The 21903-nt window shown below is 40.2% G+C and overlaps 1 protein-coding gene across 1 annotated transcript in view; it reads right to left on the reverse strand.

The window, feature by feature from the left end:
* LOC120794970 (glutamyl aminopeptidase) overlaps nt 1–18524 on the reverse strand; it is a 29344-nt gene extending 10820 nt beyond the window's left edge. Inside the window, exons 1-10 of the mRNA XM_040136388.1 lie at nt 17712–18524; nt 14444–14585; nt 13386–13520; nt 13107–13227; nt 10868–11022; nt 2740–2853; nt 2480–2614; nt 2242–2307; nt 2036–2101; nt 1085–1245 (exon numbers count right to left, since the gene is read on the reverse strand). Of these exons, the coding sequence (XP_039992322.1) occupies nt 1085–1245; nt 2036–2101; nt 2242–2307; nt 2480–2614; nt 2740–2853; nt 10868–11022; nt 13107–13227; nt 13386–13520; nt 14444–14585; nt 17712–18334 (1718 nt within the window). The 5' untranslated portion in view covers nt 18335–18524. The remainder of the gene's footprint in view (nt 1–1084; nt 1246–2035; nt 2102–2241; nt 2308–2479; nt 2615–2739; nt 2854–10867; nt 11023–13106; nt 13228–13385; nt 13521–14443; nt 14586–17711) is intronic.
* Nucleotides 18525–21903: the final 3379 nt, after the last annotated feature.

Below are 21903 nucleotides of genomic sequence, written 5' to 3' on the forward strand. Positions count from 1 at the left end.
CTGTGTTCACCAGCTGGTCTCTGAAGCTGGATTTCTACTTCTGCGTTAAGGGGCTACGCTGTACCTATGGCAACTACGTGCGTAGGCTTCAATGTTATGGTGTAGCTGATATTTGCCTCCTCAAAAATGATGTGTTTCTGATACCTGTGGAGTTTGCTGAGAGTGAAGACGACATTAAGAACGTTAAAGACTCAGTGTCAGTTACACACCCTGACTAAGCCATTAACTGCAAACCATCTGCTCACTACAGTCGCCGCTCCGTATGATTAAATGAACGCAAACACCGCAGCTGCATGGCTGTAATCTCTTATTCAGTAACAAGACACAGCAAAATAATGCTTTAAGTTACCTGGATCTGAATCTACCTGAACCTGCTATGTGCATAGCTGTTGCTCTGTATCACAAAATAAATGAGAGAATGTAAACATAGTTCCACCTCCGTGTAGTGTTGCAGAGGTGATATTAAGAGGTTAAGTCCAATGCTCAACTATAAATCACAACCTACGCCATAGGTACCTACAGTGTTAACCTCTTGCATCAACTATAAATCCATCTTAACTATGTCTGTCTGCCTTTTGGTTGCTGAGACGGTAGTGTACTGTGGGCTTATCGGACCTTTTTCACTGAAAACAGCTGCCGCTGAAAGGGATGTTGACTAATGGCATGCCTAGACAAGATGTGGTTTTCAGTCATCCATCTCACGTCTGACTTAAATGTCTTATTAACTCAACAGGCTTCTATAGTTCATGTTCTATCTCATAATTAAAGAGAACAGAGCAAAAATGAGAGAGGACGTGGGCCTACACCCAGTATTAGAGTTTTGAGCACCAGTGGCTGTTTTGGTATAGTAAGTGAGAGGAAAATTTTGCTTGGTCATAATCTTGAGATCATGGGCCAAAAAACAACAAACAAACAAAAAAAAAGAAAAAGAAAAACCACAGCGGAAGCTAAGTATTTTGCAGTCTTTGGACTTGTTTGATGGGTAATGATGACAAAATAGAGCGATGCTGTCATAATCCACTTTATACAGCTCTGAGGATTAAACCAGTTAAAGGGTCATTTCTATCTTCTTTGTATCCCTTACCCAAGAGGTGAAGGGGGATGACTGGCGTTAGCTTTAGGATCCAGGAGGAAACGCTTCTGGCTGAGTTTGGCATTTGTCGCTGAGACAGACAGTTCCAGCACAGGATAACCCATCTGATTGGTCCATGTGTCCATTACCTCTGCAACTGGCAACCCACTCACCTGGGTACAGAGAGGGGAAATTGATGTTTCAAGAAATTAACAGACAAATCTTGAAGGAATATTTTGGGAAGTATCCTTGTTTGTTCTCTGTCTGGGAATGAGATGTTCAGACTGATATCAATTTCATGTCTGTGTGTTACAATAACTACAGAGCTGCAGTCTGGACATTGTTAGCTTAGCTTAGCACAAAGACTGGAAGCATGGGGAAGCAGCTAGTCTGGTTCTGTGCAAGTTGGGGTTATGTCCCGGAACTATTTCTTGTTGAATAGCAGCCAGACACAGTGACTTTATGTACCTCGCTGGCACTGACAGATTATGAGACAATGGGCCCCTGGGCACATAAAACCAGAAAAGGTTGTTCCTGTACAGGGACCAAGACCATTACCTGTGCTCACTGACGACCCACACTGTAGCTGGAGACACTGTACAGAAGTAATAAGTGGATGGATACACTGTTCTGTTTTTCAAGAGATAATTCCAGCTTATGTCTCCTTCTATAACAGTTTGCTAAAACCAATTGTTGTCTTTATATCTCTGTGTGTGTATCTCTGTAGACAGAGTCACACTTGGCTGTTTCCTCCTGCTTCCAGTTTTTATGCTAAGATAGGCTAATCACATCCTGACTCCAGCTCTTTACATAGCATGCAGAAATGAGATTGATTTCCATTTTCGCATCTCATATTCATAAAGAATGCAAAAAAGCATTCTTTCCAAAAACATTAGAATTGAACTTTGATCACTCTGGCCTTGCACAGAAATTGAGGATAAATCTGATAAGGTTCAAACATACACTGGCGAGAGATGCCCAGAAGTTGGCAGTTTTGGCATTCTTGAATTGGTAGTCTTTCAAGTATTTCTGGTGAAGGAAGAAAAGGGAGAAAAATAAACAATCAAAAAACAGGCTTTCACCACTCAGCTGTTGGACCACTTGAAACTTTAATGAACAATAATCATTGTTAATTAACTGTCATGAAGCTGCAACAGTGTCTGACTTACTCGACAGCCGTCTCTGAACATATCTTTACCCATCCAGTCCTCCAGCATCCTTAGAATGGAAGCTCCCTGGAAAAAGATGGATAATTTCCATCACAAATATTTTGTTGCATGATACAAGATACCTTTTTTCTGTATCTTGTTGGTAATATAACTGATTTGTCATGGTTCCCATGGGAAGCAAGGTTTTCTGAACAATACATTGAAATATTTACTGTGTGAGGTGTTCTAGTTGTCGTACCTTGCTGTATGAGATAGCATCAAACACAGAGGTGATCTCTGCTGGACTCGACACATTCACGATGATTGGGTGGGAGGAAAGCAGGGCGTCATCCACCATTACAGGAAGCACATCATTGATGATCATGATATCTCGCTGAAAACAAACAGGAGGACAAAAGAAAAGTTTTTAGAGTACTGGAGTCTCCAAAATGACTGGTCTACTGTCAGTGTGACTAATAGTTTGGTGCTACTTTGATGTGCCTGTAAAGGAGAACTCACCATGCCCCAGCTAGATTCAGCTTTATCCACTCCGATGTACTCAAAGAAGCTGGCGAAGCCCTCATTAAGCCAGAGGTCATCCCACCAGTCCATAGTCACAATATTCCCGAACCACTGGTAAAAGACAACTGACATGAGCTTTGAGGGTCCAAACAAAGGAAATTGCATATGAAAATTTCAGGGATCAATTAACAGGTTTCATCTACTCCATTCCTGGCAGGCTTTCAATCTGGGCTAAGGTCTGCCATTGAAAAGCATACAGTGAGGTGCAGACCATTGTGAGCATAATTGTATGTCCACCATAGTTAATTTTGTTAAAGATAATTGTTGATGAAATATAGACTCACCAAGCACTTTATTAGAAACGCTAGTACACCTGCTTTTTTGTACAATTATCCAATCAGCCAAACATGTGGCAGCAGTATAATGCATTAAATCCTGCAGATGCAGGTCAGGTGCTTCAGTTAATGTCCATATCAAACATCAGAATGGGGAGAAAATGTGATCTCAGTGACTTTGACCACCTGGTTTGAGTATTTTCGAAACTGCTGATTTCCTGGGATTTTAACACACAACAGTCTCTAGAGTTTAGAGTTTAAACTAAAACATCCAGTGAGCAGCAGTTCTGTGGACGGAAACCCCCTGTTGATGAGAGAGGCCAGACTGGTTGGAGCTGACAGAAAGGCTACGGTAACTCAGATAACCACTCTTTACGACTGTGGTGAGCAGAAAAGCATCTCAGAATTAACAACATGTTAAATCTTGAGGAGGATGGGCTGCAGCAGCAGAAGACCACGTCAGATTCCTGTCAGCCAAGTCCAGAAATCTGAGGCTGCAGTGGACACAGGCTCACCAACACTTGACAGTTGAAGACAGGAAAAATGTGGCTTGGTCTGATGAATCTGTATTTCTGCTGAGGCTCGCAGGCTCGTGTTGGGAGTGTTTTCTTGGCACACTTTTGGCTCCTTCCAATACCAATAAATCATGGTTTTAATGCCACAGCCTCTCTAAGTATTGTTACTGACCATGTGCATCCCTTTATGGCCACAGTTTTCCATATTATCATGGCTACTTCCAGAAGAAAGAGGAGATGAAATTACATAGACTTTGTTCAAACAATGGCATAATCCAAATGCCCTCCTTTCAGTGGACATTTCTCTTCCTGTGCACACAAATCATTTAATGGGTGACTGGCAGTTACCAATAAAATGACACACTAGCAGCGCACCCATAAAGAGAAAAATTTGTGTTTAGTATTGTTGGGAGAGAAAGCCTGTAGCTACAAAATTGCAGGGAAGAAAACCACAAACCTGAAGAGACACCTCAAGGCGCACCTCACAGATGTTAATGATATAATGTTAATTTTAAAGCCACATTAAGCCACTTATTAACGTGGTGGTGTAACGTTATGTATTAGCATCACAACAAAGAGACACTACTACTTTATTAAAATGAATGGCATGTAATGTAGAAGACTGTTTTTGGCTTGAATAAAGTCTGTAGGGCAGTAGTTAGCTGTCTAGAAATTAAATTGTGATGTAACATTATGCAAAGAAGTTCCAAATATTGTGTTTGCAAATTTCTTTAAATGGTAGTGTAAAACCTGTTATAAACACTTATAAACACTGTATTAACACAATCTAGTACAACACGACCGCTAATAACATCAGACCAGACACCCTTTCGGTAAAGCTGCATTCTTAATCATACAACTTGTCGCTTTGTGGCTTGTTTTCATGTTTTCCTTTAGCTTAAAATCATTCAAATTAAATTTCTTTTGAAAGCATTTTGCTTAAGTTTGACTGAAATGTTCATTTTTGGACTTGTCTAAAACTAGACTAAAATGTTCACAACATTTTTGTCATCTATCTAATCTGATTATTTAAAAAGACTCAAATTTGTTTTTGTGGACTAAAACTAGACTAAAATTTGTTGTTTTCTTTGACGAGAGACCAGACTAAAATGTTTTTAGTCAACCAAAAATGACTAAAAATACAAAGGATGAGGTTAACTGAATACGACTAAAACGAACATGGGCTCTTGATCTCAGGTATAAGACTAAATCTAAAAATAGCTGAAAAAATTAACTATAGTCCATCAAAATTCAAAATGTTGCACAACTTCTCCCCACTTTCCTAATATACAGTCTATGCAGTCATACATTATTGTACTGTACATTACTATCATCTTTTAAAAATAGTATTTACGAAATACAATATGTATTCTTAGTGGATATAGAAATTAACAACAGAAATACAAATTAGTATAAAAATAAAATATACAATATTAGAAACAACATTTCAAAATATTCCTCATCAAATATTGGTAGGTGGAAACTGGAACAATCGGATATAGCCAAAAATGTGAATACAGCATGGTGTCCTGGAGAACATTTTTAATTTGAAACATATAGCTCTTTTCACATATAGCGCCCAAAATTTAGGGGACCAAAAGTAATTGGACAGACTCACATGAAGTAAAACAAAATCCTCATATTTAATATTTTGTGGAAAGTCCTTACTTGACTGGAGAAAGTGCTGGCAAACCATCAGGCAACGCAGGAAGCAAAAGTAGGGCTTGGCCCAGGCTGTGTTTAGATGGGGAGGAAAACTGCTGAGTCTGACTGGGGATGTCATTGGGCGTTGGAAGGAACACTTTGAGGAACTCCTGAACCCGGCTAACATGTCCTTTGAGGCAAAGGCACAGTTTGAACACTCAGGGGAAGCCTCACTCAGTGGTCACTTAGGTAGTCATAAAGCTCCTCAACGACAAAGCGCCAGGTGTTGATGAGATTTGTCCTGAGATGCGGAAGGTTCTGGACATTGTTGGGCTGTCATGGCTGACATGCCTCTGCAATGCCACATGGAGATTGGGGACAGTACCTGTGGACTGGCAGACCGGGGTGGTGGATCCCATATTTAAAAAGGGGGACCATAGACTTTGCTCCAATTATCGGGATACCACACTGCTCAGCCTCTATGGGAAAGCTTATGCCAGGGTACTGGAAATGAGGCACCAACAACCTTTCCAAACCTCGGATCCAGGAGGAGCAATGCAGATTCCCACCGTGGAATGGAACGATAGACCAACTCTTCACCCCTGCAAGGTTAATGGAGGGGTCATGGTAGTTTGCCTATCCAGTCTTTTGGGGGCTACTGCAAGAGTATGGGGTACTGGGGCAGTTACAATGAGCCATCCAGTCCTTATATAACTGAAGTGTTGTGTTCGTATTCTTGGCTGGAAGTCAAACAGGTTTCCAGTTGGTGTTGGCCTCCATCAAGGTTGTCCTTTGTCACTGATCCATTTTACTGGACCGTTGCAATGAAGAGGGAGCTGAGTCAGAAATTAAAGCTTTTGATTTACCAGTCGATCTACGTTCCAAGCCGCACCTATGGTAATGAGCTTTGGGTAGTGACTGAAAGAATGGGTTTCCTGCAAAGGGTGGCTGGGCTCAACCCTAGAGAAAGTGTAAGGAGCTCAGATATCCGGAGGGAGCTCGGAGTAGAGCCGCTGCTCCATGTTGAAAGGAGCCAGTTGAGGTGGTTTCGGCATCTGGTCAGGTAGCCTGCTGGGTGACTTCCACTGAAGGTTTTCCAGGCAGGTCCACCTGGTAGGAGGCCCTGGGGTAGACCCAGAACACATCGGAGAAACTACATTGCTCATCTGGCATGGGAACATCTCGGGGTCCCCCAGGAGTAACTGGAAAGTGTTACTGGGGAGAGGGGTGTCTGGACTACCTTGTTTAACCTATTGCCAATGCGACCCTACCCCAAATAAGAGGTAGAACATGGATGGATGGATGGATGGATAGATGGATGGAAAATCCTTTGCAGTAAATGACTGCCCGAAGTCTTCAAATCATAGACAACACCAGGTGCTTTGTATCTTCCTTGGTGATGCTTTCCCAGAGCTTCACTGCAGCCACTCTCTGCCATTGCTTGTTGTGGGGATCTCTCTAAAAATGTTGCCCCAGCTACTATTTGCTTATCTGCCTTTATTTGAATAAGGGCAAATGGGCTTTGTGGATAATTAATGGACCTTCTAGGGAAGACCTGGTCTGATCAGGAGAGACGGCATACATCTCATGTTGGATTAGCAGCTCTCATATCTCGAAATCTGACTGAGTTTATTAGAAAGCCAAAACCATGAGAACCCAGTTAAGACCAGGAGGATGTGTTCAGTCTTCAGTGCTTCCATTACAGGAGTCATCAATTCAAAACCCCATAAAGACTGTGTCTGTCCCCTGGCCACCTAAACTAACTAACTCAAAAACAAGCAGAAGAGGAGTTGTACGCAAAAACCCAATAAAAATTAAGACCACCCCTGCAAAAGTACAACAAAATAGAATAATTAAACGTGGACTATTAAACTTTAGATCTCTGCCTTCAAAAGCTGATGACTCCTATGCTAACTTTAGTCCCTCCCAAATTGATCATCTTGTTGATAGAGCTGCAGGCTCAATGAGAATGACACTCGACTCCACTGCCCCTCTAAAAAAGAAGATAATAAAACAAAGGAGGTTAGCTCCATGGTTTCACTCCCAAACCCGCATATTAAAACAAACTAGACAAAAACTTGAAAGGATATGGCGTTGTACCAAACTGGAAGAATCCAGCTTAGCCTGGCATGATAGTCCTATAAAGTTATAATATAACTCCAATAATGTCTACATCTAAACCTTCAAACCTGTCTCTTAGACCCCATCCCAACTAGGCTGCTTAAGGAAGTTTTACCCTTAGTTAGCACCTCTTTACTAGATATAATCAATAATAGTTCTTTATTAACAGGCTATGTACCACAGTCCTTTAAAACAGCTGTAATTAAACCGCCTAATCTTGTTCCAGATGTTTTAGCCAACTATAGACCCATATCCAACCTTCCCTTTCTCTCTAAGATCCTTGAGAAAACTGTTGCAAACCAGTTTTGTGACTTTTCACATGATAATAGTTTATTTGAGGATTATCAGTCAGGATTTAGACTGCATCATAGCACAGAGACAGCACTGGTGAGAGTTACAGATGACCTTCTAATTGCATCGGACAAAGGACTTGTCTCTGTACTTGTCTTGTTAGATTTTAGTGCTGAATTTGATACCATTGACCATCATATCCTATTACAGAGACTGGAACATTTAATTGGCATTAAAGGAACCGTCTAAACTGGTTTAAGTCCTATCTATCTGATTGATTTCAGTTTGTGCACGTTAACAATAAATCCTCCACATACTCAAAAGTTAGTCATGGAGATCCAAAAGAATCTGTATTTGGACTAGTTCTATTCACCTTATATATGCTTCCTTTAGGCAATACTATTAGGAAACACTCCATAAACTTCCATTGTTATGCAGATTATACCCAATTGTACTTGTCACTGAAGCCCTATGAAACCAATCAGTTAACTAAACTTCAACAGCTTTCTGCTGTTAAACTCAGACAAAACTGAAGTTATTGTACTTGGCCCCCAACACCTCAGAAACATATAATCTAATGATAAAGTTACTCTAGATGGCTTTGCCCTGGCCTCCAGCACCACTGTTAAGAATCTCTGAGTTCTCCTTGGTCAGGATCTCTAAATACTCTCCAGCTGATCCAGAATAGTCCAGCACAAGTACTGAGAGGAATTAGGAAGAGAGATCATATTTCTCCCGTGTTAGCTTTTCTGCATTGGCTCCCTGTAAAATCCAGACTAGAATATAGAATCCTCCTCTTCACCTACAAAGCCCTTAATGGTCAGGAACCATCATATCTGAAAGAGCTCATAGTACCCTATTACCCCACTAGAACAATGTGCTCCCAGAACGCAGGCTTAGTTGTGGTTCCTAGAGTCTCCAAAAGTAAAATGGGAGGCAGAGCCTTCAGTTATCAGCGTCCTCTACTGTGGAACCATCTTCCAGTTTAGGTCTGGGAGGCAGACACCCTCTCCACATTCAAGAGTAGGCTTAAAACCTTACTTTTTGATAAAGCTTATAGTTAGGGGTGGCTCAGGCTTGGCTTGAACCATCCCCTAGTTATGCTGCTATAGGCCTAGACTGCTGAGGGACTGCCCATGATGCACCAAGCTCCTCTCTCCTCCTCTTCCTCTCCATCTGTACGCATTCATATGGCATCAATGCTTGTTACTAACCTAACTTCTTCTCTCTGCCGTAGTTTTGTGCTTTCTCATCTCTCTCCTCTCTCTTCCTGTCACTTTCTGCAGGTATTTCTGCTCCTGCTGCTGCAGAGTCTGGATCTGTGACTGCAAAACCTCCTATTGCCCCCTTGATCCTGCTTAGTATTATAGTATTATAGTATTATAGTATTATCATTATTAGTCTTACCATTAGTCTTATTATTATTATGACTATACATCTCCATGTAGAACTTGCATAATACTATGTTCTCCCTTTCTCTCTCTCTCTGTCTCTCAACCCAGCAGGTCAGGGCAGACCCCCCCACCATGAGCCGGGTTCTGTTCAAGGTTTCTACCTGTTAAAAGGGAGGGTTTTTTTGCCGCTGTCGCCAAGTGCTTGCTCATGGGGGACTGTTGGGTCTCAGTAAATATAACTATAAAGAATCTGGTCTAGACCTGCTCTACATGAAAAGTGCCCTGAGATAACCTCTGTTATGATTTGGTGATATATAAATAAAATTTAATTTAATGAAATTGAATGCTGGATTTTGTTTATAAAATTGTGGTAATAATGGTATTACTACTTGGTTTTTGACACAGGGCCCCTTTATAAGGCAAAATTCTTGCCGCTTATATTGTGCATACTACAAAACAAATAAACACTTTTCAACGACCTGCTGTGAATGAATAAAGCTTTTTAATTAGACTCAATTACAAATAAATACAATTCCAACAAACTCGACAGGATAAACCTTGAGCCTATGTGGCCTCTGAGGGTCTGGGGGCCGAAAACATTTGTCTACTTTTGTAAACCACCCTAGCATATATGTATGAAGTATTTAACTCTATACTGGCACCCAGAAGACTATTTGTACATCATCGTATTCAAAATGAACCACTACTGATCCCTTATTCCTGTAACTTTGAACAGTTCATAAAACTTTATTGACTGTCTCAAGGCATTTTATCTCCCATCACAGTAAAATAGCTGATATCTTGGAAAGAAATGTTCCCAGATCATGCATCATAAAAAGCTTGAACAATATCACATAAAGGGTTTTAAACATTTACAATTCTGAACTCTGAACCCTTCCTGTGGACGTTTCACCACTTGTGTGAAATAAAGATAAAAGCCATCATAGCATTTCCAAAAGAATAGCAAGGTAACTTGATATATTTGGTTTTTCCATGATATGTGGCTGAATTGGAGCATAAAACTGAGAATAATCTGCTTTATATTGGGAACACCTCTGAGTTTCCATTGCTCCTTCTCTTCATCTTCACAAATTTCAGCGGTTTATCTGGATATAAATTAACTGGTCTAGGTGAGCTTTATCGCTTCTGATTGAGGTTAGAAGTAACTTGGAATATGTCTGACAATGCAAGACAATAAACTTTTCATTTATTACTAGATTATGTAGATATATACTGTATGCTGTATTGTCGAAGCTTATTAGGATCGATGCCTTAAATTCCTAATTCTTCTAGTCACATATCTCAAATATTTAAATAAATATCATACAGCAGACAAATTTTTTAAGTTTTTGATTATTTTGTCACCGTAATGGGGCATATCTGGATTAATTAAACATTGTGGTTTTAAGTTTGCGTAAGTATGCTAGCAGACCAAATACCCCAAATTGAAACTTAATTCCTGGGTTTTTATTTACCCTTGGAAATGGCTTGGAAGTGACTGCTGGCACTTGCATTTTTGGTTGGACTTGGTGTCTCAGAGGAAGGGCATCCTCTAGATGCCACTCTACTAGAGGCTATACTTGGCACTCAAACATAGTAAAGAAGATGTATAAAGTACAATAAAATGGAAATACTTATGCATAGGTAATTCCAAAAAATATAGTACTTGAGTAAACTTGAGTTATTTTCCAGGTATATGCAACATAACGAACTGATGAACGTGCCCTGCATGTGCAGTATAGTCTTGCATGCTAATTCAAAATTCTGACCACCATTATACACATAAAATAAGCAGAGTAAGTAATAAGTAGCTAGATAGTGGTACCTGGTGAACCAGTTCATGGGCGATAACACTGGCCACTCGCTGCTTGTTGTAGGAGGAAGACTGGCTCTCATCATACAGCAGGTTGGTCTCCCGGTAGGTGATGAGACCCCAGTTCTCCATGGCACCAGTACCGAAGTCAGGGATGGCTATTTTATCTGGATCGAGACAGCACAGAGATCCCACTAGAGTAAGCACTTATCACATGTTTTATGGCATTACTGCATTATCGGTTCTTGTGAGACAGTGAGATAGTGACTAACTCAGACTGTATCTTGACAACTACTAGTAATATTGCCATCAAAGTTGGAATGGGTATTCTTCATTCCAAGAAAATGTGTGCTTTTATTAAATAGCATAAATGAAAACTAGTTTTAGGCAATCACCTAATCCTCTAGCACCACAATTTGAACAAATTTCCCTCTGGTACACCAGATAGTTTAAAATCTACTGAGATTAGTATGAACTTTACAGCTCACAAAAAGGTATGTTTAAAGGTACTTCTGTAAAAATACCCAAAGTTTTAGTTTTTGTGATTTTGTTTAAAAGTTTAATAGTTACTTATTTAAGCTGCGCTCTCTCTAAACATGCTAGTAGAGAGAGTTCTGGTCTGTTTTTTGCCTGGACCACAACAGCAGGGCCAGCTCTATAAACGCAAACTCTGTCACTTATTGACTGACTGATGAAGTTACACGATTGGTCAGCCGAATGCCACGTGACTGAGTCCTGACATTACACCACTGGTCGGCTGGCTGAGTGTTGGAGTTTTCCCATTGTGTCATCCGAGGGTGTTTACATGCAGTGTTGCCAACTTGGGGCCTTTGTCGCTAGATTGACCAAATTTCAAACCCTTTTAGCGACTTTTCTTCACAAAAGCACCACGCGACAAATCAAGCAACTTTCTGTAAAAACCCTAGCAACTTTCCGTAGAAGCGAGTCGCCAATGTTGCCCCGCCAATGTGAGACATGATGAGCTTCTAACTTTCTCTTTGACTGATCATTTTACAGGTAAATATAGCTGAAATCACAGCACAGCTGCAACTTATGAGGGAAGCAAACAGATAAAGTGCGATCCAGTCACATACTAAGTTTTGACATAGTCTTGTTTGATCGAGGAATTACTTTGTAATAAGTGTAGAGGGACTTCCGTGAGTGTAGTATTATGTGTTTCACAGAGACATGGCTACAGGACGATTCCCCGGACCCCATCGCTACCAGCGATGGCTTTCAGATGTTTCTGGAGGACAGGAATAAATCTGAGAGCAGAAAGAAAAGAAGGACCGAGTTTCCTGCGTTTATTTTAACAGATGGTGCCACCCTGTTCACATTCCTGTAAAGGAACGTGTCTGTAGCCTAGATATTGAAGTGTTAACTGTGGTGCAATGGCCATACAACATACCCAGGGAGTTCTCACGCGCCATCTTGGTTATTGTTTACATCACCCCCACCCCACCTCTGACAGGCAAAACTCACTGGGTGAACTTGACAGGGTTGTATTCTTTCGCATGTATTGTTTGCCTTATCATTAGAATGACTGGCTGAGGATCATGATCCCATTACTGTCCACAATACTAGCTCATATTTGTTTGTATGCTTTATTTTGGGGTGTCTCTACAACACCTTCTTAAAAGCTTCACAAAGTACATTTTTTTCTGGATTTAAATGAACTGGAAAAAGTGAGATTTTAACCTCTTCATGAGGTTATAAATGACTTGGAATTTGTCTCTGACATTCCAAGAAACAGTTACATGTTACTTATTACTGAATGAAACGGATGTAAATTATTTCAATTTTATTTTAAATTGATTTGGAAAGATGTCCATAAATTACAAAATCTGTTAAGTCACACATCTCTAAAATTGATATTGTACCCCAGATAAAGATTTTCTGAGTATACCACAGTTGCGTACTGGGATTGTCTTGACATCTAGATTTATTTGGAACAGTCAACACCCTGGAATAAAACTGCAGCCACAAGGGGTTCCTAGCAGGGACCTTTAGACTTGTTATTCTTATTTTGAAAACACTGTGACCCCAGAAACAAAGCATGTATCTCACTGTAATAAGGTGAAACACAGACAAAATAATTTAAATGTAAGTACTGTAAATCAGACATCCTTAACATAGTATATAACAGTATAATAGTATGGAAATCACAGGACTGGGTTAGCGTGCCAGTCAGTACCCTGCTCGAAGTGTAGGGATAAGAGGCCGCCATGAGTATGAGTTTGTCTAAACACACCCAGTTTTGTGATGGAGTATGTCATGTTGAAATAGTCCTCAAAGTAATCAAAGATGACCTTGGTTGTGTCAGCTGCGTACTTTGCAGTTCCCAGCTGACTTGGCTGGGCGTAGATTCTCAGCTGCAAAGTCAGAGGAAAAAAAAAAAAAACACAAGTGTGAGTGTGTCTATTGTGTGACTGACAGTGTACATCTTTTAGTGTAAGTTCATTCCAAATCTTTTGAACACTGCTCTTTGTGAAGTGATGGCACTGATAGTGAGACATAATGGTGAACTCACAGGAATTCCTCGAGCGGAAGTTCTTTCAACATGGCCAAACTGGTGCACAGCAAAACATACCAAATAGGTACTCATTGGAATGGACTTCTGGAAGGAGGTCTTCAATTTATTGCCAAGCAGTTTTTGAGGGGTGCCCTGAAGAGGCAGAGCAAAAGGCTATTGGGTTAATGTGGCTGTCACTCAGCCTGTAGAGCTGGGTGGATCCCCTGGCCCAGAAACAGAGGCACAAGATTGATTCGTTTGCTTTTGGTATTCAAAGTGTTCACTCTGAGCCTGGCTTCCTCTTTGTTTTTTTTACCTACCAAAACCCTAACGCTTTTTTTTTTTTACCTCAACCATGGGAAAGTTTGAGAAATTCTACTCCTTCCACTTACAGCAACCATTCTGAGTTCAACAGGATTGTGAACAATTGGATTGGCAAAGTAACTGTATATAAAAGGAATTCAAATAAGTAATTATTAGTAGTTATTAGTAGAGTGTGAATTTTCAGGATTTTTCTATTAAATTTCGTTAATTTTAGATGATGGTCTCCTCTAGAATGAAAAATTTAGGAAAACCCTTTGCTGATGAAGCCCAGTCAAAATTTCTTGAATTAACTTAAATGTAAAACAAATAAGGTAAAAATGTAAGAGAAAAAAGCTACTGTGATCGATCATTTTTGTGGATGGCAGACATTTTGACAGACATTTGGCAGATTTGAGTCTGTTAACTATAAACTGGTTTTTCTTATTTCTCCTTTAAAAAGAGAGAAGGATTTGGGGATGAAGACTAACTGATGAATTTGGCAAATCCAGTGCTAGCACTTTGGCTAGTGCTCCATGTACACTGCTGTGTACTCAAAAAATACTCCAGCAGTCAAACTGTGGAAATAATGCAAAGGAAGTGTTTTCTTTGTGTTCGATATAAATGCACCTTTCCAGTTTCAGAGCCCTGGTATTGAGCATGCTGCCTCACTGATATTACATGTCCAAAACGCCAAACCTTTAATGTGATTCTAACATGTTGAGTAGAACCGTTTATGAAGATGTTAATGTTTAGCATTGGTGACATGGTCCTACCTCAAGCGGCATGTTGGACAGAGCCTGATAGTTAGCATCATGAATGATGGAGATTTTGTAGGTGGCCTTCTTGTTGGGTTCATCGAAGCAGGGAAATGACTTGCGGGCATCAGTTGGCTCATGATCAGTTGCAGCAATCTTTCTGGTGATCAAATAAAGTGCAAATTATTGCAGAAAGTGTTTGAGAGCAGGTGCTTTACGTCTTTTTCTTAAAGCTTTTAACCCCCAAAATTGTGTAAGTTAATACTTTACAACAAAGTAAAATATTTCAGATGCAAGTTTATCATTTCTGATTGAGACCACCTCTGGTATTTTGCATTATATAGTTCCCCTGACCAAGCCAGATCCCATACAACTTTTTAGTTAATTATGAAAAGAATCTTTATGTCCTTACATATGAAACACTGCAGACCCAACAGACCAGGGCACTGTTTACCGTTAGAGTAAGGTGAGTGGTACCCTGCTCAAATCTATCTTTTGAGTCATTTTAACACTTATCCCCTGAAGATTTTAAAGGTGGTGGCTTGAATTTATGTCAGTGAAGTTTTCATGGTGGCAAAAAAGGTATCAAAACATCCACAGAAACTTTTCAACACACTTCTGCAGCATAATCCACATCTCTGCTGTCCATCCAAAGGGTCAGTATATATGAGGTAGTGATTCAGCCGATGATTTTTTTTTTTTTTAACTGCAGTGGAATCCATTGTAACTGACATGAATCCAAGCTGAGCCCAGTCGACACCCTGGAGCAAACTACAAACTTTTTACAGCAACCTGCTGCTGATGAGTGTTTGTTACTCAAAAGATAGATTCTGGATGGAAAAACAGGAGCAGCAATGTGAATTTTATAGTTTAACAAAACAATCCCAAATCAATGTTCACTTGCTACATTTCCGTGCAACTCTCCACTGTATTGTACAGTCCTCATCAGTAGCTGTTGTGATTTTATCCATAGCACGTCCATGGCATCGTCATGACAACTAAGCAAAATCCATCCACTGATGAAGACCATGTGAAGTATGTAAGTGGACCTTGAGTTGGGATTGATTTGTCAAACTTCTATTTCCAAGGTCAAGAAGCTTGGACTTTAAAAGTTGAAAAATTGGTCTCTCGCGTTTTGTTCAAAATGCATGGCTTTGTGGGATATAGAGTATACAAGCTTATTTAAATGGCCAGTAGATTGATTTAGTAATTTGTTGACTGGGAGTTACTGATTGCACAGTAACACCTGTTACTTGGTCTTTAAGTTAGTTGGAAAAAATGCTGTTTTGTCATTTCCAACTACAGAATGACTCTCCGGTTGTGATATGCCCAAGTAACCATGAGCGTTTCATTAGTGATCGCAGAGAAACCTGGAAACCCTGCCAGAGTAATCAACTGGCTTCCTCTGACCAGAGCAACTTGAGACGGATTTTGGCTTTTTATGAATTATATCTTCACTTTGTTAAGGGTTTGTTTTTCCCTCATTTCATTCAAATATACTGGCGAGAGATATGAAAGAAAGAAAGAGAGAGAGTGGGATTCATCCTTTTGGATACTGAAAATACCTTAGTAAACACAGTCCGAGAAACTCTTGAAGTGCTGCCACGCTGATGTTTCCTTTCATTTGATGTTACAACAAGCACCATCATTAACTGAAATCTGATCAGTAAGATGAAATAACAACAGCACATTCCATAGAACATCTGTCTCAGTACTGTGTATATTGTTATTGTGCTTACTGAACAAGTTGCTAATGCTTTGATTTCTAGCAGGCTTGATTACTTTGCCTCCATTTAGTCTCTGGTCTGCAGTTGCAGAAAATTAGGGTTAGAGAAGAAATCGCTAAGAAAAGTCTTTTTAGTCGTTATTTTCGCCAGGCATGACAGTTCATTTTTGACCTTGGAAAGAGTAGTTTAATGATGTCCACTTACCAGCTTTTTCCAGAACCTTCAACCACATCTCTGAATTTCACAAAAACATAGGTGGATTTCGACTTGTCAAATTATTTCACTAATTTGACTGCATGCATGTATTTACAGTTTTTTACACTATTTGACTTTTTTCACTATTTTTTCTCTCTGTTATATTTACACTACTTTATAACACACTATGATTTCTTCTTGAGCATGCATAAGGGCATTTTTAGAATTTATTATTGCCTTTGTCTTCATCAACGATTATAACTCCCTATAACTCCATTGAAGCACCCATAACTTCTGTTACACAGTCAATGAATACTTGTTAACCACGTTAATCATCTTGTAATCAGGTATAAAGATATTAGATTACACACACAAACTAATGCTTACAGTATAAAACATTCATCAGTCAGATACACATGTAAAAAATATTTCACAAATGGGGGTAAAGCTGTGTTTTGTTTAAAACACACACATTGATGAAAAAATACATTAACAAATGATTATAAATGTATAAAATCTGTTTTCAACTAAATTATAGTGTCATAAACATCTATTAATTCTTGACATGCTGCATTGAAATACTAAATAGGGTGAGTCAAAATAAAATGTTCATAATGTTTCCTTGAGAGGTTGAAGCTGTGTTTTTTCTCAACCCCGTCTCCTGGAAATTACGTTTCTATGCAACTAAACTGCAACAGCAAATATGTTTTGTTGCAACATAATTGCAACTAGATAATGTTTTTTTTATTAGCATAAGGAGGAAATGTTGTTAGTCTATGTATTCTGCAAGTGGTAAATACGTTGATACTGAACGCATCAGTAAAGTGTAAAAGACAACGTGTTTGTTTTCCAATAAAGTATCTGATCCTGCAGCACAACATCCACCTGTAGTGACTCCAGCATCATTAAACTGATTTATGGTTCCGGTCAAACTCTCACAGCACCTGATTCAGGTTCGGGAAAGATCCTGGTCTGGTTTAATATAGAAAAAGTTCACAGTAACTTCAGACACAAACTGTTCATTAACATCAAACCAAAACCACCGTCTTTCCTGAACCTTAACCAAAGAGCTGACTCTGGATGTGAACCTGGTCTCTGATGTAACAATCCTGCGCTTTGTACGCCCACCATCCACCAGAAGCAGCATCCTGGTGACTGCTGATGTTAATAAATGTAACACTTCATTCATTCATTCCTTCAAAAAAATTGTTGCCTCTGAACATAATCCAGCCAGAGTTCACGTTTCCAACAAAACATATATGCTGTTGCAGTTAAGTTGTATAGAAATGTAATTTCTAGGAAACAGAGTTGTGTGTTATGTGTATGGTGTTTATAACAGAATCAAATCAAATCAAAGATCTTACTTGGTGGCCCCCTCCTCAGTGTAGATGACCCTGTAGAATCCCACCACAGAGCCATTAAGCCAGCCCTGGAAGTCCAGGCTAAGCACGTACACCTCTCCTGGGCCAGTGATGGGCAGCTGCTCTGTGGCCTCCACCACCACATATTGATGAGGTTTGTATTCAAAACAGCTTTTCACTGGTATCTCCCTCAGGCCCCCCTGACTGTTCAGCATCCTCAGCCTGGGCATGGCGCTGACAAACGTCTCCCTGATGTGGAGCCACAGATGCCAGGTGGGCTTGCTGACTTCTACATTGATGTTCACAGTGCCCATGTAGGTGTCCTCGACCAGGTCTGGCTCCAGATTCAGGTCATAGTGGACCGGGCTCACGTAGCTGGGCAGACGGAAATTCCCCCAGTCCCCACTGGAATCAGTGGAAGGCTTGCAAGGCCCTCTGCCAGGTGGAGGGGGCTGGGTGGGATTGGGGGTGGTGGGGGGGATGGTGGTGGTGTCTGACCTGGAGAGGCCCACACCAAGACCCACCGCCAAAGAGCACACCACCACTGTCATACATATGATGACCACATGCTTACCACGGATGCAGTAACGCTTCTTTTGCCTTTCCAAGTCCATGCTGTCAACCATGGTGACTTCCAAAGCTAAAAATTTCACTAGACGAAAGCACAACTTTATTCGGGTAAAAAGTTCTAAAGCTGACCTGAAGTCAGAGCTGTAGGCTTCAGCTCCCACAGTATTTTTATTAGCAGTGTGAGCTGATCCAAAGCTTGCCTCTGTGGTGCTGTGGGCTGGAGGGAAGAAAGAAGAGGTGAAGTGAGGAGAGTCAGAATCTGTCAGACGGTGTAGAGATTCTTGCACACTGAGCAAGAGATTTATTGTGTCCTCAGTGCTGTTAACACACCTCCTCCTGTTAAACATCTACAATCTGCCTGTAAATCAATAGCTTAAGTTCAACTTTATGTGTACTGTGCTTAAAAAATGCTGTGTGTAGTTCTCTGTGTATGTGCATATAAACAGAGCATGAACTCAATGTCTGCAAGTAATTTTAAAAATAAGTGAACCATTGTGTGTGTGTGTGTGTGTGTGTGTGTGTGTGTGTGTGTGTGTGTGTGTGTGTGTGCGTGTGTGCGTGTGTGTGTGCGTGTGTGTGTGTGCGTGCATGTTTGGTTTGAATCCATATCGGAGGGATTTAAATTTCGAAGTGAGTTGGATGCAGTGGAATCTGTCCTACTGACAGGGGATACACAGAGGGAGGGGTTACATTGCCATTGTGTTTGCTCTTTGGTCAACAAAATAGTGATTGCGAAAGAGAGACGTGTCAACAGAAATGCAAAACAGTGGCTGTTATTGTGTTGCACCACACTAGCAGGACTAACTATTTAGAAAATACTAATTGTTCTTCCTATATCTGTAGCAGCAGGGCCTGAGGATGATGATGCTGATTATTCAGTCAGGTGGTTTTTGACCAACAAGTAGGTCCAAAGGAAGATATTTCAACGCCTATTGGCAAAATGATCATGAAAGCTTGTGTGGATGTTCATGATCCCCCAGAGGAAAATCCTTTTGTTTACCCTCTGACCTTTCTTCCAGCCCACCCTTAGGCCAAAATTTCCACTTTATACAAAAATATGGAAATCTAATATACAGGCTGCCATAAAATTTATTGCATCCACTGATACTCCCCAGAGGATTGCCCTTTTACAATTTGGAAACTCAACAGAGTTGCAAAATGGAAGAGTTATATCAGGCACCCCAGGTCCAAGAAGTAAAAAAGCCCCATGGATTTTTCCCAAGTCAGTGTTAGGTAACTCACAGTTGGAGAACTTCAAGGCTTATATGGACATGAAACTCTCCTGGATGAATCATGAGTATAAAAGATGAACAACTGTGTCAGCAAATATCAAATTCTTTGACTAAAAGACTGTATATAAAAACATAAGAGAATTCAACTACAATTCCCAAGGCTCCTCTCAGTAGGAAACATTCAATCGCAGAGATTAAAATTCTGTTAGGTGCACCGCCAACAGGGAGCTGAAGCTAAACAATACAGTTGATAAAACTGGAAACACAATCTTAAATTGCTTAAAGCTTTAAATTAATTCACTTTCAGATTCTGTGTCACTCTTGAATTAATTCAGTAACTATGGCACTTTGTTTTGTTCACAACTGCATTGGTGAAGCATTTTGAATTTACACCTTTGACTAGTTTCTTGTCCATGGCAACTGTGGCATTTCAGTATTTAAACCATCCTCCAAACCGACAGAGAAAAACATTTCTAAGAAACAAAATTAAACCTGGTGGCCATTACATTAACCACAGGATTGTTAGATTTTCCAGGAGAATCCTATGTTTGTTTGTTCAGTAAAACTGAGCCTGTCATCAAATAATTAAATGCGAATACAGAATGTGGAAAAACACTTGTGGAACCAGTGGCTTCCACTTCTCAACTCTATGAAGTTCCTGGAGCGCACTATATAGTCTATCATCTATATAGCCCTCAGATGAAAAATGACAAATGAAAAGGAAAAAACAAACATGGTAAGTCGACATGTAAGTCACATGCTTCATGTATGTCAGGATTTAGTCACTAAGTCACTTTTCTTTTTTATCCACTTCAGCCAAGCATAGAACTTGTTTGTTTTTTTGGGGGAGGGGGTTGCAATATTGAAGTCTTTTTACAACTGATGATGCACATGGATCCACACCTAATGAGATCATGCAAGATAAAGGCCGGTTTGAGTAATAGATTCATGGGTTTGAAGATACATCAGATGCCAAAACACTGCACAGCTGTTTACATGTATAATACTCTGAGGAAGGATTTCACAACTCAAAAAATCTCAGCAGCATCATGTTACCCTCCGTCTCTGCAGTCGTAAGGTAAACCGTTGAATTATCCTGAACAAGTTACAAATGAAAATTTCCAAGGAATGTGCCCTTGCACACTCCCACTGGTTTGACACAGTGGGAGTCCAAACCAACTGAAATGGATAAGGGGGATACATTTCTTCCATCCTACTGCCAGATAAGAACATAAATATTAGGCAAATGTTGTGGTTAATGTTAAGCAAAGATTGTGGTTACAGTTACAAAAATCAAACATTTGCAGATCTGTGTTAGGATATGAATTCTGGTCTCCTGCATAAAAGTCAGACACTTTCACTCTTACTTTTCACTTCTTTACATAAAGGGAATACAACTTCATACCCTGACACTGGATGTATATTGTGAGGCATGGAATTGTCCAATATAGTAAAGTGTTGTGCCATTACAAGCCTCCAAAAGATGTTCAATCATTTGGTGTTTTGATGATGATGGGGGACAGTGCTGTCTAACACGGGTCCATAGGTGTGCAACTACGTTGTTGTGACTGCAAAGGCCACAGCATATGATTCACATTGAGTGCCACCCTCAGGGCAAACTGTACATTTTAGCTCCAATAATACTACAGTTAGGTTAAGGCTTTAAAAATAAAAAAATTGTCAATATGTTGTTAGTTCTGTCCAACACTCGACCATTGCAGCTACTATGGATGATACCAGGACTTCGAATACTTAGTTTTGTTTCTACAGGAGCTAAAGGTTCAAAACAGTTTTGGCAGACCAGCTTGTGCAACAACCTGAGCCTGAGTTTCTTCCTTTTTATGGTGTTTTCAGGTTTCATAGATATAGGACACTCATAAATGTTAAGGCTCCCTTATCCTCAACCTCACTAAATATCTGCATGAGAGACACACAACTCTCACACTCTTATTTAGATACTTCTGTCTTGAGAAAAACAAAAGCAAGAAGAGGTTCTTCATATCCAACATGTCTGAACCCTGTATTTGGACCCTTTCTGGGTGTTTTAAAGCCAGGCTATGCATGCAAATCAAAAGTTTTGTACATGTTCAGAGCAGCCACACTGTTTGCAGTCGCAGATCCAGACTCTGCAGCAGCAGGAGCAGAAATACCTGCAGAAAGCGACAGGAGGAGAGAGGAGAGAGATGAGAAAGAACAAAACTACAGGAGAGAGAAGAAGTCAAGTCAGTAACGAGCATTGATGGGATACAAATGTGTACTGATGGAGAGGAAGAGGAGGAGAGAGGAGCCAAACTGGAAGAAGGGTCCATAGTAAAGGATCCTGATAACTGAAGGCTCTGCCTCCCATTCTACTTTTGGAGACTAGGAACCACAAGTAAGCATGCGTTCTGGGA

Source organism: Xiphias gladius, chromosome 10 (assembly GCF_016859285.1).
Source record: "Xiphias gladius isolate SHS-SW01 ecotype Sanya breed wild chromosome 10, ASM1685928v1, whole genome shotgun sequence".
Taxonomy (NCBI): Eukaryota; Metazoa; Chordata; class Actinopteri; order Istiophoriformes; family Xiphiidae; genus Xiphias; species Xiphias gladius.